The sequence below is a fragment of the Malaya genurostris genome, chromosome 2 (genome assembly GCF_030247185.1).
Source record: "Malaya genurostris strain Urasoe2022 chromosome 2, Malgen_1.1, whole genome shotgun sequence".
NCBI lineage: Eukaryota > Metazoa > Arthropoda > Insecta > Diptera > Culicidae > Malaya > Malaya genurostris.
This window is the reverse complement of record NC_080571.1, coordinates 116,150,613-116,172,229: the sequence shown is the minus strand read 5'-3', so window position 1 is coordinate 116,172,229 and position 21,617 is coordinate 116,150,613. Positions and strand designations below refer to the sequence as shown.

The window sequence follows — 21,617 nt, the reverse complement described above, 5'->3', positions numbered from 1 at the left end:
TCATACCGTTTTACCGCAATTCATCCTTTAACTGCACCCTAATACGAATATTAGTCCTTATGACAAAGATTAAAACAAAACTGCCGTGCTATCTCTTTAATCGGCAGCACAAGTATGGTTGCTATGGTTCTTATTTTCTTTACACACATAGGCTACTTGATATTTGGAGTATTATTTTGTAACATTATTTTAAAATAATTGTCAAATGCGTTAATGGTAAACTTTAGTGCAATATTTATTAGAAGAAACGAAACAAACGCAATGTTTTTTTAGTTATTCAGCCAAAACTCAAAAATGTTCAAAGAGCTAAAATTAAAGAATAAATTTGGGTAAAATTCAAAAAATGATTCGTTCGGCCATTGAATCCAGTCGTAATCTACTTTTTAGGGGTTTCTAGGTAATATCAATAGATTTTACTCAGCCTCTTTCCGGAATGCGAAAGCAAGATTTTTTAAAGGTACAACTTAACGGAAAAATGGGGTAAAACGGATTGAATATGCCAGTGTTGTCATTTCCATTGTATGTACATGGATCGCTGAAATTTTCTATGTAATATGGACTACTATTTATGGGTCGTATTGGATTTGCTTCGGAATTGAAAATCAGAATTCAACCTAAAAGTAAGGTTGAGGGAAAATATTGGTAAAACGATATAGCACGATTAATGCACACTGTCTTGGTTAACCATAATTGGCCCCAATCAGTAAAACTTCTTTCCTTTTAATTTATTTAATAGAACGATTTCAGGTAAAACAGAATACAGTTATTTGCAGCCGTTCTGATTAACAGCAATTCATTTATTTAACTTATGAACTTATCAGCAGTATGTTTGGATTAGTTGACATAATTTTTTTCAGAGTTTTACAGTCAGTCTTCGAAGTAAAGTCAGAAAAAGGGGAAATTAAGGCAAAACGAGTATGATGGTTACGTTTTCCACTATTCTAAACTTTATTAACCTATTCGACGGTAATTTTGCATAAGAGAATCCCTTTTAAAAATATAAAATAATCAGATTTCTGTGATATTATCGAGTAAGGTCGCGCTTTTGATCGAGCAAACTCTATTGCTGCTTGGGAGTCGAACACTGTATTCAATGACCTGTTTAGAAGTTCGTTCAAGTTCAGTTGATTACTTTAAAAATGGACTTCTTAGAAAGCTATACATAAACTTTGTAAGCTGTTTATACCAGATCATTCCGGATACAGAGTACTGTCCCATACAGAGCAATTTATATTTTCGAATCAAACATGTTTTCATGTTCTATTTTAATTTTGTCTACTTTGTTAGGGCAACACATTCTAACAAACAATTTGTAGACAGTCCACATTATTCAGCATGTTACCAATGTTCATTATTAAATTCAAATATCGTTTCGTTCAAGCTGATTAACTGAATTCACGTTATAATATTAAATATCCACATAGATATATCCGATTAGAATGTTTGTTCTAGAATGCTAATTTTTTCAAACGCTTTTCCAATTAACCTGTTTTTTTTTTCGTTTCACCAGATGGCAAATTCCAGCGGATTCGTCGGTGTTCCCAAGCGCGAACCATGTCGCAAATGTGGCAATCCTGTGTTCTTTGCCGAGCGAATAAGTTTCGAACAAAAATTGTTTCATCGATCCTGTTTAAAGTGTGCTCGATGCGGAGCACAGTTGACCCTGGGAAGTTTCTACGAAACGGAAACCGATGGAGAATACTGCTGCGAAACGTGTCCGGACGAAGAAATTCAGTTGACCGAAAGGCGTCGTTCGATGCCTACAGAAGACGGGGTAACAACGGCAGTGAACGGGGGCAGTCGGGAGAATATACGGATCAGCCGGAGCAGTAAATTACTGGAACGAATATCTTTCTTCGAATCGGCCCCTCTCAGTGACGAGGAGAAGACGTCAAACCGAGTACGACGCGCTCAAATGAGTAGCTTTCTGAAGAGTTCTCTAGATGAAGAAAACAAGTCAACTGAACCCGTTAATTGCGATCCCGACAAATTAGAAAACCCTTCCGAAAGTGACGATGAAACCGAATCAGAAGATGAACCACCAGCCCCTCCTGTATCAGACCCACCTCTGGCAGAATTGACCCCTGGTGAAATTGTACAGAATGAACCAGTTTTAAACATATCATGTGAAGAGGTACTTAATCGTTCTAATGAAAATACTGAAGCATCGCCTAACAATCCTGATGAAAATCACGTCGAAGTGAAGGAATTTGAAGAATCTCTTGATACATCTGACCAACAAGACTCTGAAAACGTTGAGATTAATGGTAGGGATATATGTCTCGAAATTGAAAATAATCATGACATTGACAATAGCGCCGTGCAAATAGATGAAACGACAACCAACGATGAATCTAAGGAGCAGATGGCTAGTGATACAATTTCATTCAACAGTGTGGATTTGAAACAAGCACAAACAGAACAGACAGAATTAGCTGAGGCCTTGAACGAAGTAGCAGTTAAGGAAAATATCAAATTATTAGCAGTATCGGATGATAATGAGGGAGTTGAAAACGACAGTGAAAATACGGTCAAGATAATCGATGAAGTGCCTAAACTCGAAGCTAATGTAGTCAATGGTCATCCTAAGGAACCGCCAATAATTACAACAGAGGAAGTTGAAGACAGTTCCTGTACAGATGCACAAAATATGAAATTGAAAGAAGCATATCCATCGGATTTAAATCCGTTTGGAGAAGACTCCGACGAGGAGCATACTCAGCCTAATACTAAACCAGTTCCTTCTGCACGAAGAATCAGCACAAATCCATTCGGCAGCGATGACGATGAAGAATCTCAGCCGGTGAGTGTGAAACCACCGAGGCCACCACCCCCAAAGATAAAAACGAATGTGCCAGCGAATCCGTTCGACGACGAAGTGGATGACGAACAGGAAAGTGAAATCGTGCCAGTTATTGTGAAGCCATCACCTAGAAGGACACCGGTTCCAACGCCAAGAAAGCAGCACAATCACAATGATTCCATTAGTTCCATGGAAACGTCACTAATGTCAAGTCAGTTTGGTGGTTCAAATATTTCGCTTGCTTCATCCTTAGATAGTGGTCCATCAACGACCAGTCGCCGTAAGAAATCAAAAGCACCCGATATACCACTCGCCATTACAAAATCATCCTCTGAAAATTTATCGTCTAGTGCTGCAACGACGCCTCGCAAGAAACGTCCAGCTCCAGCGCCACCAACTCTATCGTCCACTCCGAAAGAACCGGATTCCAACTCAACCCAGCGATTAATTGCGTTGGATGCTAGTTTAATAAATAATGAGAACGATCCATCGGAATCGATGAACAGGGTATCGAATACGGATTCGGTGGTATACAGGCGAACTCTTATTCCGTTTAAGGTTGACGACGATAATCTTTCGTTAGAAGCAAATACAACTAGTGAACGACAGTGGGAAAAAATGAAAGATAATAAAGAAGCGCAGAACCGGAATCGACAATCACAGACTTCGCCGATCGGCTCCAACATCGATTCATATAATAGCTTGATTTCCAACAAATCCCAACAGGGCAAATGGAAAAGACGTAAAGGTCCGGCACCAGCGTTACCGGTACCGTTACCGGAACGGAAGGCTATCAAAATGCTCCCGCTGAAGGAAATTCGGCAGGAAATGGAGATAATCGAAACTCAACAGCAGGGCCTGGAGAAGCAGGGAGTCGTTCTGGAGCAAATGATTAGGGAGCGTTGTGAGGGTGTCGGCCCCGAAATGGACATCACCGGAATACAGACTAACTCGAAGGAAGTCGAGGATCTGATAATGCAACTGTTCGAGCTGGTCAATGAGAAGAACGAACTGTTCCGACGGCAGGCAGAGCTAATGTATCTGTGAGTATATTCAACAATGTTCATTTTCACATGAACTTAGTGGTAGTCTTAGTAATAATTATATGAATTGGAAGTATAGGAATGCCCAGTTTAACTACACTGATGGGAAAAATAAAGTGTCCCTTCATCATTTTTTTTTAATTATTTGATTTATTTGTTTCCAATTCAAGTGCTGTAGCTTTTGTTATCCAATTTTTCAAAGGATTCCACTTAAGGAATTGCAAAAAGATATTCATATTAATTTGCACAAAAAACAGTGACCAAAAAGTGCCCACTTCATTTTAGCTCTAGAAAAAAAAATTAATGTACAAGAAAAACATTTCGATAACTAATCTGTCTTTGTTCGGCCTTCAGAACATGCTGCAGATGCTACGGTATGCTTTACATCAGTTTCTCTAGGTGCTGTAGATCTAGCTCTGCGCATTAACTTCAAAATAATTTGTAACACCCTTTTAGTAATATCATCAATTATACCATGATTATATTACATGATACCCTGGTATTACAACTCGCCCTCGAATTCTCGGTTGGGAGGAGGTAATTTCAGTAGCTTGACACTGAATACTGACAAGTCCGGAAGAAGTCTTCTTCCTTCGCTATGCTTCGGGTCGTTATCCTGCTAAAATATGAACTACTCTTCGAGATCTGCGGGGATCACCTGAATCTCCAGGTTTTCGTAGAATGCTGATGCAAGAATCTGCATCCACAACACCCTTCGATTTCCACGACACGCAACCCCACGAAGAACACCCAAGACCATTACATTTCCTCAACGCCTCGAATTTCCATTCATCAATCCGAAGAATCGTTTTCCAAAATTCTAGGGCTTCATCAGTTGTTCAACTTTGTTATTCAACCACTGTATTACAAGACGGAGTTCGCACAGTTCGACCGGAAACTGAAAGTTTGGGTTTGTTGGATCTCACGGATAGTTACCGTAAGTTTCTTTCTGACTTCGCGCATGATCTCGATGTTCATTCTCGCATCTATTTAGCACTTTCTGTCTTTTTGATTTAGACGATTTTTTTCAACCGCTGTCTTGATGATAATCTATATCCTAGCGACAGCCCAATAGTGTGATTCACAATTTTACATATCATAAACCACCAATTTTCGGATACATAAAGGAATTGCTTTCGAAATAATTTCTTTTTTTTCGACTGATATAATGCGAACTTGTGTGCGAATGCACCACCGAGACGTTTGCATCAAAATATGTCAAAATATCAGAATATATTAAATAGAAACTTATCAAAAACATATGAATTTTGCCACTTTGTTGAAACAGAAGCTCTAATTCCACCAAATTAATGTACATATATCAAGACTTTTTTTAGGTTGTAATTACCTTTGTGAGAATCTCGGCTCTCAAGGTTTGCCATCTAGTTGAGTTAATATGGACTGTACCTAAAAAATGCAACAGAAAAAATTATCACCAAAAATTCATTCAAAGCTGGATTTTTTTCAGCTCGTAGAGAATATTAGCATACCAAACTAGCTATGTTTTTGGTAAGTTGATTTATTAAACCTCCTTTCATAGGAAAAATGCCCGAATCTTGGACTTCACACTATCCATAAACTTCCAGGCGGGACTTGCTGACGAAAAACTCCAGGCCGTCTATTCGTTCGTTACAATGCATTTTCGCTGCACCAACTACACGCGTCTCAATTTCACGGCATTTTACGATGGCACGGGATTTCGCTATCGTATTCTATTTTTGGTTCGGTTAGACCCCTTCGTTACCTTGAAGACATGAGGTCAGACCCGCCTCATCACCTCTTAGATAAATCAGATGGACGAATTCCGGTGAAAAAAGTATCAAACTTATTTTAACGTTGGCTGACGTTCCGGAGATAATGGCGGAAGGAGATGGACCGTCTGAATCATACATAAACAAATGTTTATCCATTGTGTCTGTCTTCAAGTTCTTGGCACTAGGCCGATGAAAACAGAAGCAAGAACACAAGGATGTCTAAGAAACTGCTGTCAAGGATGATAATGGATGTACGTGTAAGTTCGATAACTAGACATTCTGGGTTTTCTGGCACGTAAAAGCTCGATTAGTTGGTACTCTATAAAAAGGGCTCATGAAACATCAGCCGAAAACCGATCACAGATTATTGTTTCCGAACTTAAAAAATCTACAGCACAGAACAGAAGTATACAAAGTCACTTATTGATACTATGTTGAGAATAATGCTGCGTGGTTTCGTAACTTTCGATTGAATACATTGACTTATTTTGGATAGCTCTTGTTTGTAACACTTCTTTCGAAGATAAAAAAAGAACTTAGCCCTCCATAATATATCGAACAAAGGAGACGCATGGTATTCGGAATTTAGAAAAATAGTTATCTGATGAATCAATCAACAATAGTAACACTAGTTTAATAACGAATGGTTTCCCATGAGAGTGTGATTAGATTAGACAAGCTTTCACACCGTTTACTAGGAAAAAATCTTAGATTCATTGTAAAAAAATTTTTTTCTATTAATGCACACAAAGGCGACGACAACATAGACTGGAACAGGAGCAAGCAGATCTGGAGTACGAAATTCGGCTTCTAATGGCGCAACCAGAGCGTAATAAAACTGACTCTGACAAAGAGAAAGAAGAAGCTTTGATAGCGCGTTTAGTTGAGGTAAGTCGAATCCAGTCCATCATGTACAATTTACTGGATGAGTTCTTTTTTTCAGATTGTCCAGATGCGCAATGAGGTGGTGGACTGTCTGGAGATGGATCGTCTGAGGGAAGCCGAAGAGGATATGGTATGTGTGATTGAAATTGAGTTTGGCTTGAGCTCAAACTTTTTGTATATTCCAGAGCATCAAGCAGAGTATTGAAGAACGGGTTGCCAACCAGCAGAAGCATAGCAAGAAAGACACTGATACGGAAAAAACGGCGAGTGGCGATTCATCCATGAAACTTTCGAAAAAGGAAAAGAAAAAGCTCAAAGAAGCAAAAAAGTTGGTCAAATCGAAGAAAATTGACTCGGAGAAGGTAAACAATGATTAGATGAAAACAATGGAATGTTTAACGAATATCATTTACAGGACGCAGATGAAACCGAACACAGCACGAAAGATAAGAAAAAGAAGAAAAAGTTCTTTGCTGACTTTCTGCACCACAAATCATAGTTCGTCGTTGATCAAATATATTTTTAGAGTTGATTATTTATTAGCACAGAGTTGTAAACCTAATAAAAAATCACCGATTGTAGCGGAACAGCAACCTATGTCGATTCTCAAAGCACTGTAATCAGCACCGGATGTAAACAGAGTTAAAAACTCTGAACTATTGAAATACTTAGAGAGGACCCCTTGGGCCAAGCTTCAATGATTACCCCGAAATGAAAAAAAAAAACATTCCAGCCACTGTTGAATTCAACTTAATCTTTACAATTCGCAACTATCGTGTCCAAAAGTATTATAGACTATGCAATGATCCAAGCGCAAAAGGCTTTCATAAAATAGATGAAATAATTACAAACTATCTTTTTAATGTTAGTTTTTTTCTTTCTTTTTTATATACAACCAGTATGCTTATGGTACACAATACTACATTTTTAGATTATGCTCTTGAAAACTTATTCTTGCGTATAGGAATGGTTTTATTTGATAATCTAATGATAAATTTATGTCAAGTGCTTCTCCTTGGATCATTGACGCACTGAACGGTTGTTACAATATAAATGACTTGAACTAAAACCATTGCTATTCATTGCAAAACAGTTTCAACAAATTCACTGATGCATGTTGAAGGTATCTTTGGATTCGAAAGTTGAGAAATGGTAAATAAGAACAATGTAGTTAACTAACTGTATAGTCATTATATGTTCTTTCATGATTCTTCGATGCTAACGTATTAGTTAAGTTTTTTTTTGTCTTGTGATCATCTCATTTGTCATTTCAGATAGCATTTATCTAGATACAAGTTATACGCCCATGTAAAAATGACGTGTCCTAGTTATTTTGTAAGATTTGTCAACTTTTTTTATTGTGTACAACATCGAAGACTTGTTTTCCTGTGCGATATGTGAATATAACAATAAAAGAATTATACAAAACGCATATTTGGTTAGAACAAAAGGAAAATCCTATGATTTCACTGACGCTGATCTAACCCATATTCCTCTGATAAACGAAATTCATCCTACTCGCCTCGTTCCTTTCTTCCATCTAATGTAAGTATCTCTCACCTCAAATCCTCGATTCGGTTCTATCAGACCTAGAAACGTTGTAATTTGAAACGAATGATATTTTGTTCCAATAGTTTTCAGGAGTTTTCGAGTGAGTGGGCTTTAATGTTGAAAGCGCTGAATCAAAAGTTTCTTCTCTATCTATCACAGGTCTTTGGTGGAATGGTCATCCGAAAGATCTAATAAAATTGTGTCAGAATACGTTACTTTTGAATATGGATGCGTATTCACCCGCTAGAAAACTCATATCCCAAGTAACAATTCGAATGCTTTATGGTATTGATTATAATTTAACAGTTCGGCTGAAAAGTTCGTATCGTTTAATAGAAACACACATTTTTTTGCCAAAATTCGTTTTTATTATTCAACATAATTGCCATCAGAGGCGATACAGCGATTATAGCGATCTTCCAACTTTTCGATACTATTTTTGTAGTACGATTTGTCCTTTGCCTCAAAATAGGCCTCAGTTTCAGCGATTACCTCTTCATTGCTGTAAAATATTATTTTATATCACTTTCCCTACTGGCTATTTCGGATAGTTCTCACTAGCGAAACACACTGGTTGAAAGTTTATTACTGAAAGAGGACCTGCCTCTGTTTATTGGTGTTTTTATATTGTGTATTGATCGACTTTTCGATCAATACACACTAATCACAATACGTGCAATTAGATTAGATTTTTCGAACATGTAATCAACAAGGTGGACACATTTAGAGAAGTGTTACATAACAGCTCTTCCCCCTAAAGATATCGAAGTATATTACAAACAGAGAAGAATTGACATTTATCAATTCTGTTTAATACAAATTTATCAGCTATATATAAAATCATTATCATATTTCTTTGTCTTCAATCTTTTCGAGCGCCTGATTGGCGAAATATTAACTTCAGTTTTCTTCCTTTTTCGAGTCTTCCTTAATTCTTCACTTGGAAAACCTCGGAAATCTTCTTCCGCTTCATCTCTTGCGTTTGCCGATCCTGCCACCGTCCCAGGACAAAATATGTTCGGCCGGACCATTGAGTCCGAATTAGTCACTCTAAGCTGACTTCTGTGTGCGTTGACCCTTACGTTTCCAATTTCCACCTGTGAAATAGTTCTAGAAACTTGTCTTAGAAATGTTGCCTTAATCCATCGGGCGTGGTTATGAGGATTGTGGTTTTTGTACCACACCTCATCTCCAGCCATCAGATTATCCAAAGGACTTGCTACATGAATAGCAGAATTTTCCTTTGACATAACCACATCATTTGGTTTTCCCTGTGGTACATGCGATGTTAGTGGTGTTAAATAGTGTTTATATGTTTTTCTTGGATGGATTAAATCAATTAGCGTCTTAGGTGTGAAGGAGAAAATTTTCTCTGACGGGAATCGCCCATCGCTAGTCATGCAATTACGAAAATTAAATAAAAATAAATTTATCTGGTCTTCCAGATCCAACTCACTTATATATGGTTCAAGCAAAAACTTTTTCAACACCTCTTTAACCGTCCTTACAAGTCTCTCGGCTTGACCATTACTTGCCGGGTTATACGGAGGACTCTTATATACTTTGATACCCTGCTTCTCAAGAAATTTTGTAAAAACTTGTGAGTTGAATGGAGGCCCACCGTCTGAAACTAGAACATCAGGCAATCCATAGCGAGCAAAATAGGCTACTATCTTTTTCAAAACCTGGCCTGTATCTGTGCCTCTCTTCATCCACTCAATTTCCACCCACTTTGAGAAACTATCCACCAAAAGCAGAAAGGTGTGATGTTGAAAATGAAAGAAATCTATGTGTATACGACTAAAAGGTCTAGTAGTAGGAATCCATTTGGATTGTATCTTTTGTTTTGGTATTATCGCCATGCCGTTGCATGCATCACAATTTGAGACAAACTTTTCAATGTCTCCATTTATACCAACCCAATAAATAAATCGTCTTGCAAGTTGCTTCATTTTAACTACACCCCCGTGGTTAGCATGTAATAGTTTTAAAAGCTCGCTTTGCAGCGATTGTGGCACCATTACCCTGTCTTGATAAAGTAAGCACTCGTCAAACAATTCTAAATCATGCTGATTTGAAAATGTGTTTGCAAAGCGCTTGTCAATTCGTTTTGGCTAACCACAGAAATTTATCGTTCTTTGTTTGAGAAGCAATCTTGCTATGATCAATTGGCAATTCTTGCCCAAAATTAATACTTTTGATAATTTCTTTATCATAATCACTTGGAACCAATTGCTCTAATGGGAAGCTGGAGCAAAAATCCGCGTTTCCCATTTGGGCAGAGGGTCTATATTTAATTTCAAAGTTATAAATGGAAAGTTCTAAAATGTATCTCTGCAATCTAGTAACATAAATTGAATGTTTACCTTCCTTCCCAAATATTCCTACTAAAGGCTTATGATCAGTATAAACATAAAAAAATTTCCCATAAAGGTATTTATGAAACTTTTTAATTGTGGACACCAAAGCTAAAGCTTCTAAATGTAAAATCGGATAGTTCTTTTGTGCTGAATTTAAAGAAAATGAAGTGAAACAAATCGGTTTCTCAACTTCGTCAATAATATGAGCAATTACTCCTCCTAAACCATACCCTGAAGCATCAAAAACTACTGCTATGGGCTTCAAAGGGTTATAAAACTCCAAAATATTAGCCCCTAACAAAGACTGTTTACTTTCCTCAAAAGCTTTGTCACAATTACTATCCCAAATATATTTAACATTATTCTTCAAAAGATTGTATAAATGGTACAGCTTTGAAGACAGATGTGGAATAATTTATAAGTCCTAAAAAGGACTTTAATTCTGTAACATTCTTTGGAATTTTAGCCTTCTGTATAGTAGTAATCTTTTCCGGACAAGGCATTAACCCGTCTTTACTTATTATATGGCCTAGATATTTAAGTTCTGTAACAAAAAATTTACACTTTTCAAAATTAACTTTAATATTAGCTTCAGCAAGTCTTTTTAAAACAACGAAAAGTTTTTGTTTGCAATCTTCCACACTATCTCCTGCAAAAAGCACATCGTCCAAATAACAAAAAACATATTCTAAACCCTTCAATACTTGGTCCATCACTTGCTGGAAGATGGACGCACTAGATGATGCGCCTTGTGGCAGTCTATTGTAAGAAAATAAACCCTTTATAGTATTTATTACTATGAATTTTCTTGATTTCTTAGAGAGTGATAACTGGGTATATGCGCCTTCTAAATCTAATGCGCAAAAAACCTTACAACCTGCTAAACCAGCAAATAAATCTTGAGCTGTAGGCAATGGGTAAGTATTTGGAATTATAACTTTATTAACAGATACCTTGCAATCTATTACAAGTCTGATTTCATTATTTTTCTTTGCTACCACTACTACTGGAGAAGCCCATTGACTGGTTTGGATAGGAGTAATTACTTTCTCTCTCTCCAGCTTATTTAAATACTCTAAAACTTTATCCCTTAAACGATAGGGAACGTCATATGCTTTTTTAAAAATTGGTATATCTGATTTCAGCTCCAAATCAGCTTCATAACCAAGAATTGGTAAAGAAAAATCTTTTTTAAATAAATTTCCAAACTTTTGTTTTATTTCAGAGACAATTATGTCACTGCTAATTTCAGAAAGATTATTAATTTTTGAAAAATTTGAGAAAAATGTTCTCCAGTTTGGAATGAAGGCATCCAACCATGGTCTGCCAAAAAGAGGAATGAAACAATTTTTGCAATTTAGTACTAAAAGTTTCAAATTCTCATGTTTTTCCCTAAAGTCAACTTTGACTTTAACCTCTCCAGCTATTATCAGCTTCGCGCCATTGACAACAATCAATTGTTTAGAGGATTTTTGTAAAGGTTTATTAAAAAGAGAAAAATACTGTGTTTTACTAATTACAGAAACGGAGGAACCACAGTCAACCTCCATTTCCAGTTGTTTATTCTCAACTTTCACCTTTACCAAACATGGTTCATTTATTTTGTTAATCGATGTCACATTCATGCATTCCAAATTACCTTCGTCTGAATCATCGTTGTCAGACTCCTCAGTCCTCATACGGTTCACCAAATCTGAAATATTCTGCGTGCTCGTACCTGACGTCCCAGGTTTCATTTGTTCCACCAGCTTAACGGCCTCTTTTTTCATATTTTTCAACCTAAAGCATCGTTTCTTCAAATGTCCTTTTAACCCACAAAAATCGCAAATTCTAGTCTCAAAGCTCTCTCGAAAGTCTGCCGGCTTAAAATTGCTATTTGGTTTCCAAGTATTTTTCTGTTGATATCTATTATATCCAAAATGCTTTTGATATCGAGGATTTCCATATTGCCTAAACCCTAGTCTATCTTTTACAGGTAATCTGCTATTTTGTTTCTGAGGAATTGGATTATTTGCAGCATTATATGCCGCTGCCAGTTTACCCATAGCTTATCCCATTGTATTACCATTTGAAGCCATAGAAACGACATTGTGAATAGAAAATGGTTCAGAAGATAAAGTTTTAACATTGTTTTTTGCCGCTTCCCAGGTCTGTATAATTTTCTCCGCAGACTCAAGGGTTTGATCAGCTTCGCTTAGAATTCTCTGCTTAAGCATAACGTCTTTCAAACCAGCCAGCAAACGATCTCGTATTGCCGTATCCTTAAACGCTCCGTAAGCACACAGTTCAGCCTGCAGTTTAAGTGCAAGCAGAAAATCTTCCGCTGATTCATCAACGTTTTGAATACGCTGATTAAAAGAAATACGTTGGCAAACGCCAGAGGCAGTTTTATCTAATCTCATTTTGAGTCTTTCTATCATAGTATTTAGCGGTACATCCGTTAAACTACCAGTCGGAAATAAAAGTTTGAGTTTTGAGTAAACGTACGGTCCCACCAAAGTAACAAAATGGGCCTTACGTTCAGCTTCTGGAATTTTATTAGCCATGAAAACGAAATCTAATCGTTCCTCCCAATGGGTGAACGATGTGCCTTTCCTAAAAGGCTCCAATGTTGAAGCAAATGATTGAGTCATCTTTTCGAAAATAAAATTGAAGCGAAAATCAAATAAAATTATTCAAAAATATATCACAACACCCAAAAAAAATGTTCATTCACAAATATAAAAAAGCACAAAAATGAGAACAGAATTAAAATAAATTCTTCATTAGCTAATTAACCTACAAACCTTCAATGCACTCTATTATTTAAAAAAAAACAGTCGTTTCGCTTGAATGTTATTTGCACTTCAAAAATAATTCATATACACACTATTTCGGATCGTTTAACGTAGTTTTTTTTATAAAATAATGATGATATTGGGCAAGAAATAATATAATAGAAAAAAAAAATCACATGAGCCCAAATTGAAATTATATAATTTTTCTTGTAAGAAAAAAAATAACAAAAAAAACTCACCGATTGATTCCAAACGTAATGCAGTTTCTTTTTCCTCAATATAAATTCTCGTTTTATTCGTCGATTCTTTTAATTTTCCGATTTTTTTTATAGCATGTACCCGTATAGGAATGGACGGTCGAATAAGCGTTTCCTTTTATTCTTTCCGATCGATGAAAACTCCAGCATGAAAAGATTTAAACAAACAAATAAATTAGAAAACTGATAAAACAATAGTTTTTTGTTTCTTTTTAAATAGAACAATGAACCCTTTGTGTTAGTTTATTAGATTCAAAAGAATAATCACTATTGTACAAAAAAAAACAAATGGAGGCAATTTCGCTTCCGAAAATGGCGCATCAAAAAAAATGTGCCCGTTGCCACCGTACTCACAGTTTTCAAGAACCTGTATCCGAAGTCTGCCCAGAAGAAACCACGCCAAAAAACCTCAGCCGGAAACGTCCTACTGCGAATTTGGATTCCTCGGTTTCAATCACGCCGGTTCTACGATATTCCTCGTCGCCACTTGAAAAATATTATTTTATATCACTTTCCCTACTGGCTATTTCGGATAGTTCTCACTAGCGAAACACACTGGTTGAAAGTTTATTACTGAAAGAGGACCTGCCTCTGTTTATTGGTGTTTTTATATTGTGTATTGATCGACTTTTCGATCAATACTCACTAATCACAATACGTGCAATTAGATTAGATTTTTTCGAACATGTAATCAACAAGGTGGACACATTTAGAGAAGTGTTACATAACAATTGCTTCTAAATTTTTTCACCAGCGAGCATTCTCTTGAGGTCTGAGAACAGGAAAAAGTCACTAGGGGCCAAATCTGGAGAATACGGTGGATGAGGGAGCAATTCGAAGCCCAATTCGTTCAATTTCAGCATGGTTTTCATCGACTTGTGACACGGTGCATTGTCTTGATGAAACAAAACTTTTTTCATCTTCAAATGAGGCCCTTTTTTTTAAATTTCGTCCTTCAAACGCTCTAATAACGCTATATAATAGTCACTGTTGATGGTTTTTCTCTTTTCAAGGTAGTCGATGAAAATTATACCATGCGAATCCCAAAATACAGACGCCATAACCTTACCGGCCGATTGTTGCGTCTTTCCACGCTTTGGGTTCGGTTCATCGCGTGCAGTCCACTCAGCTGACTGTCGATTGGACTCCGGAGTGAAGTGATGGAGCCATGTTTCGTCCATTGTTATATATCGACGAAAAAAATCGGTTTTATTTCGATATAACAGCTCCAAACACTGCTCAGAATCATCAATTCGTTGTTATTTTTGATCGATTGTGAGCTCACGCGGCACCCATTTTGCACAAAGCTTTCTCATATCCAAACATTCGTGAATAATATGTCCAACACGTTCCTTTGATATCTTTAGGGTGTCAGCTATCTCGATCAACTTCACTTTACGGTCATTGAAAATCGTTTTGTGGATTTTTTTTCACGTTTTCATCGGTAACAGCCTCTTTTGGACGTCCACTGCGTTCATCGTCTTCGGTGCTCATATGACCAGTACGAAATTTTGCAAACCACTTACGAATTGTTGCTTCGCCCGGTGCAGAGTCTGGATAACACTCATCAAGCCATTTTTTGGTATCGGCGGCACTTTTTTTCATCAAAAAGTAGTGTTTCATCAACACACGAAATTCCTTTTTTTCCATTTTCTTCACAATAACAAAAGTAGCTTCACTCAAAATGCAATATCTCACAAACTAATAATCAGACAGCTGTCAAATTTACACACGTATCTTTTGAAGGTTGGTACTAGCTGAAAATGGTATGGATTTAATTCTAGTGGCGTCCTCTCATAGAAACGATACGAACTTTTCAGCCGATCTTTTCTTCCTATTTTCTTTTCTTTGGCATAAAAGTCGCATAGAAAATATTGAGCACTTCAACTTTACCGAGTCGAAACTTTGTTGTTAGTCACCCGATTTTTGAAATTTGTTCACCATTGGAAAGGTACTATTTCCAGAAATAAAATGCACTGAAAAAAACGAAAAATAGGGTTGTCTACCCAAAGTTATAATGAAAACTGTAGATAGATAACCTCAGAAATGGTGAGACTTTTCACAATGATCGTAAATATCTCGAAATTCAAAGCGATGATCTATATATTTTTACACATAATTCGATTGCTAGTGATACCAGCTACAATTTTCGCTCAACAACCATACCTTATGATCAAAAAAGAACCGGAATTTTCATTTTAAAATTCCCGCGCTTGTCCAATCGATAAACTTTTATTCTCTCAACGTTGGAAACACTTTTATACACATTCTGTCAAATTTTGACGCATATCGTACGTCTAGATTTTGTTTGGCGTCTATACAAAGAAGTTGAAAATTTTTCGTGTGGCGATTTTTACAATGGATGAAAATTTAGAACAACGTGCGTGCATCAAATTTTGTGTTGAAGATGTATTTAAGTGTTCCGAAACATTGAAAATGTTAGAAAAGGCCTTTGGTGAATCGTGTCTACGAAAAACACAGGCATACGAGTGGTATGAACGCTTTAAAGGTGGTCGTACAAGCTTGGATCATGATGAGATCCCTGGCCGCACAACAACATCTGTTACTGAAGAGAACATTGAATCGGCGAAGCAAATCGTGTTGCAAAATCGTTCTGTACCAATTAGAGAGATTGCTGTGTTGTTGGGCATCTCTTATGGATCAGCCGAACACATTTTAACTGATGTTTGGGTTTGAAACGCGTTGCTTCTCGGCTGGTGCCAAAAAAGCTGAATTTCATTCAAAAACAGCGTCGTGTTGATGTGGCCAAAGAGATGATTTCCAACGCAAATAGTTATTTAATGTGTATAAAAGTGTTGCCAACGTTGAGAGAATAAAAGTTTACCGATTGGACAAGCGCGGGAATTTTAAAATGAAAATTCCGGTTATTTTTTGTTCATAAGGTATATAACTCAAAATAAAGCGATGACATGTACATTTTTCTGCTCCAAAATATTGGAATCATTACCAGAAACAATTTATTGATGAACAAAATTATATATTCGTTCAAAGAATCTCAAGAAATTTGATACAAATACAGAGAATTTCTATTATTTGGAAAATTTTGCCAAACAAAATCAAGTCAAAACTTTTAAATTTTATGACATATATTTTTTTATTATTTTAGTTGAAAATTTGTTATGAACAAAATTTACAAAAGAAAACTGAAACTTGGATTTCAACTGACAGTCTTAAAGATTTTGGTATATATACCTAAACTCTAAAAATAATTATATTTTTGTATTGGACAAAAGATCTAAACAATTTTTATGCACAACCCAAACGCAATTGATAATTACTGAAAATCTGATTTTGTTTTAGGTTTTCCGTAGAATCTCAAAAAAAAAATCGGTAGAAGATCGGAAATTTCAAAATTTCCAACGTTCCAATGTTTCTACAAATCAAAGTGAATGAACAATTTTAAACAATTTCAATGGTTTTGTAGAATAAGAAATAGAACGTAAAATTATATGAATTTCATATACTAAGACATGGCAAAAGAAACCAACTACAATGTAAAAATAATTTATTGCTTGATTTTTGTTTTACAAGCAATTAAGAACAAAAACATATATCTTAAATTTTCCGCTATCCTAAACGACATCTATTATAATAGATAGAATATTAAAATTTAAATTTCACAAACTTAGAATTATTTTGAAATGTATAGAATTCGAAAATTATTTGAATTTTCTATTATCAAATTATCTATCGAAAATCTATCATTGTTTACCAATTCAGAAAAAAAGAATTATTAATTTTGCACAAAAAATCTCACGAAATTAAGTAAAACCTGTTTTTATCCACATAATGGTGTAATGATGCCTTTCTCATATCTCTCTTATTTTCATATAAAAAAGGTATTCTTCAAACAATTTCGTTTGATTTTTGAAAAACTTGAAAGCTAGTGCATGAGCTAGTGTAACCTACAAAATTAAAAAGTTCTCAGATAGTGAGTTCCACTATTCCAGGTACTTCTGAAACTGGAATCGCCCCGAATACTGGCTTTGAAAAACAACCTCTCCGTTTGAATGCTTTTTACTGAATGGAACCCTGCTCTTATGTTACTTTTGTATATAAAAATTCATAATATATAGAACAATACTATTTAACCAAAAACATAAAATATTTTTTGTAGTTGGATTTTTATTATTGGTAATGGTAGTATTATAACTAAACAGTTGGGTGCCAATATTTTGGAATCCTCTTCAATTTCGTAAAGCGGTAGATGGGTGAGTGGTGCCGGCCGTCATTGGAAGTTATTTAGTTCGCGTTTCGTTTTAGCCTCGGCGGTTTACGTTGAACTGCTGGTGACATAACAGTTCAACATAAACTGCTATGCACTGCCGAGTCTAAGACGAAACGTAAAGATAACGGTAAAATTTTGATAATTTTCCATTTTGGAAAATCACCACACAATTTTTTTTCAATTCCAAATATCTTAAAATTGGCTGGAACGTAAAGATCTAGTGTCATCTAAAAAAATTTTTTTAGAAAAAAAAATCACCGAAATAGGAAATTTATTTTTTATGTCAGATGTCTTAGAATTGCCTGAAACGTCGAGATAACACCAGATATCGACGTTCGATAACGGAAATCTTAAAATTCAAAGTCCCAGAGAGCCGAAATTAAAAAAAAAAAATTCGCGATGACTCATGATTTCGACGTTCGGTGTGGAAGTGCAAGAAAGTCGAAAATAATCAATACACAAGTATAGGGAAATTCAATCGTTTAGTGAATCTGGAGGTGGTATTCAAGCAATTGCTTTTTAATTCAGATAATCTCTGTAATAGCATTATCAAATAGTGAGTCAAACGTGAGTGAACTTGATTTTCCCGAATATGCATCTGAATTAGTTTTAACACTCTAGAAGACAAAAATACCTTATTTTCAAATATAGCTAATGCCACGTTCACACTGACGTTTCTGAATATGGAATAACACGGAAGAAAAACATGTTATTTCGCTTAAAACATAAAATCAGAGTTTTAACTCTGACATGTTTTTCTTCCGTGTTATTCCATGTTCAGAAATGTCACATTAAAACATGTTTTCCCAAAATAACATGATATAATGATCAGTTTCGAAGCATACACCTTTCGAAACGTTGATAACTAACGTGATATAAACATTTAAAACCAACAAATGGCCAAAAATGACTTTTTAATACGTAGAAGAAAACTTTCTGAGTGAAGAAGTGGAAAAATTGAAGCGATTGACATAATATTTTTACCAATTTTTCCGAGGCATTGTGAAAAACCATGCTTCTTGAAACCGGTAATGCAATCTTCAATTTTTTCACTGTAAATTTTCCTATTCTAAAGTACTTCAAACTATTCTATGAGAATTCCGGAACCCAGTAAAGTTCCACAGTAATTTATCTTCTTAACAAGTGCTTAATATTTGCGTTTGTTTGTTTATAAACAAACTCAATAACAAACAATATGTCATGCGTATAACATAATACAAGTGTGAACAGTTAGGTTTTAACTTTATATTACTATCGTTGAAACGTGTTATTTTCTGCAGGTGTGAACATAGTATAATGAATGCCTTACATGATAGAGTATTTTTCAATGAAAAAACCCAATGTTTGAACACAATTTAAAAATTTAAAAAAACATCTCCTCCGCTTTTTTTGTATAAACATGCTCAAAAGTCAAATGCACGAAACGGTTGTTTTTTATTTGCCTCAATGTTAGATAACTTTGAACTAGTTTTGCTCATAACTTTGGTTCTGAAAACGCTAATCATCCAAAAATTGGTTTTAACAAACTCTAAAAGATGTTCAAAGATACTCAATACGAAAAGTGAGAAATAAAAATGCTAGAGCAAACAATCTGATTTTTCGAGGAACACCCTAAATTGCTCTTTAAAAATAGCTGTAATACTAAAACCGTTGGAGATACCACAATGGTGTCTTCAGCAAAGCGGTTCGATATAAGTTTATGTACAATTTAGCCGAAGGATGCAGTCCTCTTTCACAACACATCCGGAAAATAATTTTTGGATCACCTTTAAAATAAGAGCCATTCTAATACCATGACAATCAAAATATGACTTATCTTTCACTGATCATTTGTTCTGAACACATCATAGCTCTAAAGTATAAGGTTAAGCCACAAATGTTTTTGTCTCTCTAAATTGTGTATCCGGACCACTGTGCAATGCACACTCGGAAATTTAAAAAAAGCCGATCTTCTACCTATTTTTTGAGATTCTACGGCAAACCTAAAACAAAATCAGAACTTCAGTAGTTATCAATTGCGTTTGGGTTGTGCATAAAAATTGTTTAGATCTTTTGTCCAATACAAAAATAATATTTATTTTTAGAGTTTAGGTGAATTAAAGAAATTTTTAAGATTGTCAGTGAAACCCAAGTTTCAGTTTTTTTTTAATTTTGTTCATAACAAATTTCCAACTAAAATAATAAAAAAATATATGTCATAAAATTTAAAATTGATTTTCCAAATAATAGAAATTCTCTGTATTTGTACTAAATTTCTTGAGATTCTTTGAACGGATATATAATTTTGTTCATCAATACATTATTTCTGGTAATGATTCCAATATTTTGGAGCAGAAAAATGTACATGTCATCGCTTTTTTTTGAGTAATATACAAACATGTGAAAAAAATGAAAAATTCATATATATATATATATATTTGTAAATTAATCGATTTTTTAAAGTTTTCTTTTCATAGTGCAGGAATGGTAGTTGGGCGAAAATTATAGCTGGTATCACTAGCAATCGAATGATGTGTAAAAATATATAGGTCATCGCTTTGAATTTCGAGATATTTACGATCATTGTAAAAAGTCTCACCTTTTCTGAGGTCATATGTCTACAGTTTTCATTATAACTTTGTAGAGGCAACCCTATTTTTCGTTTTTTCAGTGCATTTTATTTATGGAAGTAGTACCTTTCCAATGATGGACAAATTTCGAAAATCGATTGACTAACAATAAAGTTATGACTCGGTAAAGTTGAAGTTCTCAATGCAGGTGCCGCATGAATGCAGATAGGGCATATTTTGAGCGTTAAAAAAGATTTTGAAAGGGGAAAAATCAGATTTTCATTAGTTTTTCCTAAACGATCGTCAATAATGATATACCTAAAATAATCTACAAACTTCACAAAATTCGAGGGTGTAAAATTTATCGAAATTGGTCAAGTAACAACTGAGCTATGATTGCTCAAAGTTACCGTTCCAACTTTTTTTCAGGCTTGGTGCTCCGCGTAACTTTTTTAGGCTTGGTAATAGAAGTGTTAATATTGCTTTCAAACATTTTCTTCAAAACGTTATTGTCAGTTGAATTCTTCCAAGAATCTAGTTTTGTGCGTCTGCATGTTCATCGGATGACAGTTTCACTCAGAGCAAATTTGAGGGTTGTAAAGTACATTTATGACACATTTGTTGTGGGCTATTTGATTTATTGCTTCTTAGGTTAAGTGTAATTTGCATTAAAGAAAATTTTATGGCCGCCATTATGATGTTCTTTGCTGTAGCCTTTATTGACATCAAATAAACTTCGAGATGCAAAAACGAGGAAATATGATGGACTTGCATGATTCATTTTCAGAACGTATGCACGTATGCAGTTTTAACGCCACGAAATAGTTTTATACAAAAATTACGATGAACCCCAACAAATAATTTTCATAAATCATGGAAACTTTCGCAAAAACCGCATTTATTTCAAGGCGATTAGTTGTAATTCTTATTTTCATCCATACATTCACGATAAAAATAAAAGCGCATGTAGTTTTCACGTTCGGGAAAATCCTCAAACTTGTAAATAAAATCTATTTTATTCTTATTGATTGCATTCAAAGCAGACATGACACACACATAGTCAATAAAAATATCATTAAAACGACAGTCTGTTCATAGCGGAATTCATTCCATCCGAATAAATTTAATGTTGATCGTAAAGCTGGTTTCAAAATTTTTTTGAATTTGGAGTTTTAATACAGGTTTATGCTGATTCTTCACTTTGCTTTATAAACCTTATGAAGAATGGTCCACCTGTCAGGAACATGCTCTTATAAAGGGTTTCAGTAGGCTTTCGTGGAGTTCAAAAGTTTTAATGCAAGATTTACTATGTAGCATTGAAGACAGCTACAAGTATTTATTATTATTAAAAATGTTACTTGGGATTATTAAATCCGATAGGATGCAGTA

The 21,617-nt window shown here is 35.2% G+C and overlaps 1 protein-coding gene across 9 annotated transcripts in view; it reads left to right on the top strand.

The window, feature by feature from the left end:
- LOC131432943 (MICAL-like protein 1) overlaps positions 1–7,913 on the top strand; it is a 62,213-nt gene extending 54,300 nt beyond the window's left edge. For all 9 annotated transcript variants that reach the window (XM_058599547.1, XM_058599545.1, XM_058599542.1 and 6 more), the window contains 5 exons: positions 1,511–3,846; positions 6,353–6,488; positions 6,544–6,615; positions 6,671–6,847; positions 6,901–7,913. In XM_058599547.1, coding sequence (XP_058455530.1) covers positions 1,511–3,846; positions 6,353–6,488; positions 6,544–6,615; positions 6,671–6,847; positions 6,901–6,984 — 2,805 coding nt within the window. In that variant the 3' untranslated portion in view covers positions 6,985–7,913. The remainder of the gene's footprint in view (positions 1–1,510; positions 3,847–6,352; positions 6,489–6,543; positions 6,616–6,670; positions 6,848–6,900) is intronic.
- Positions 7,914–21,617: the final 13,704 nt, after the last annotated feature.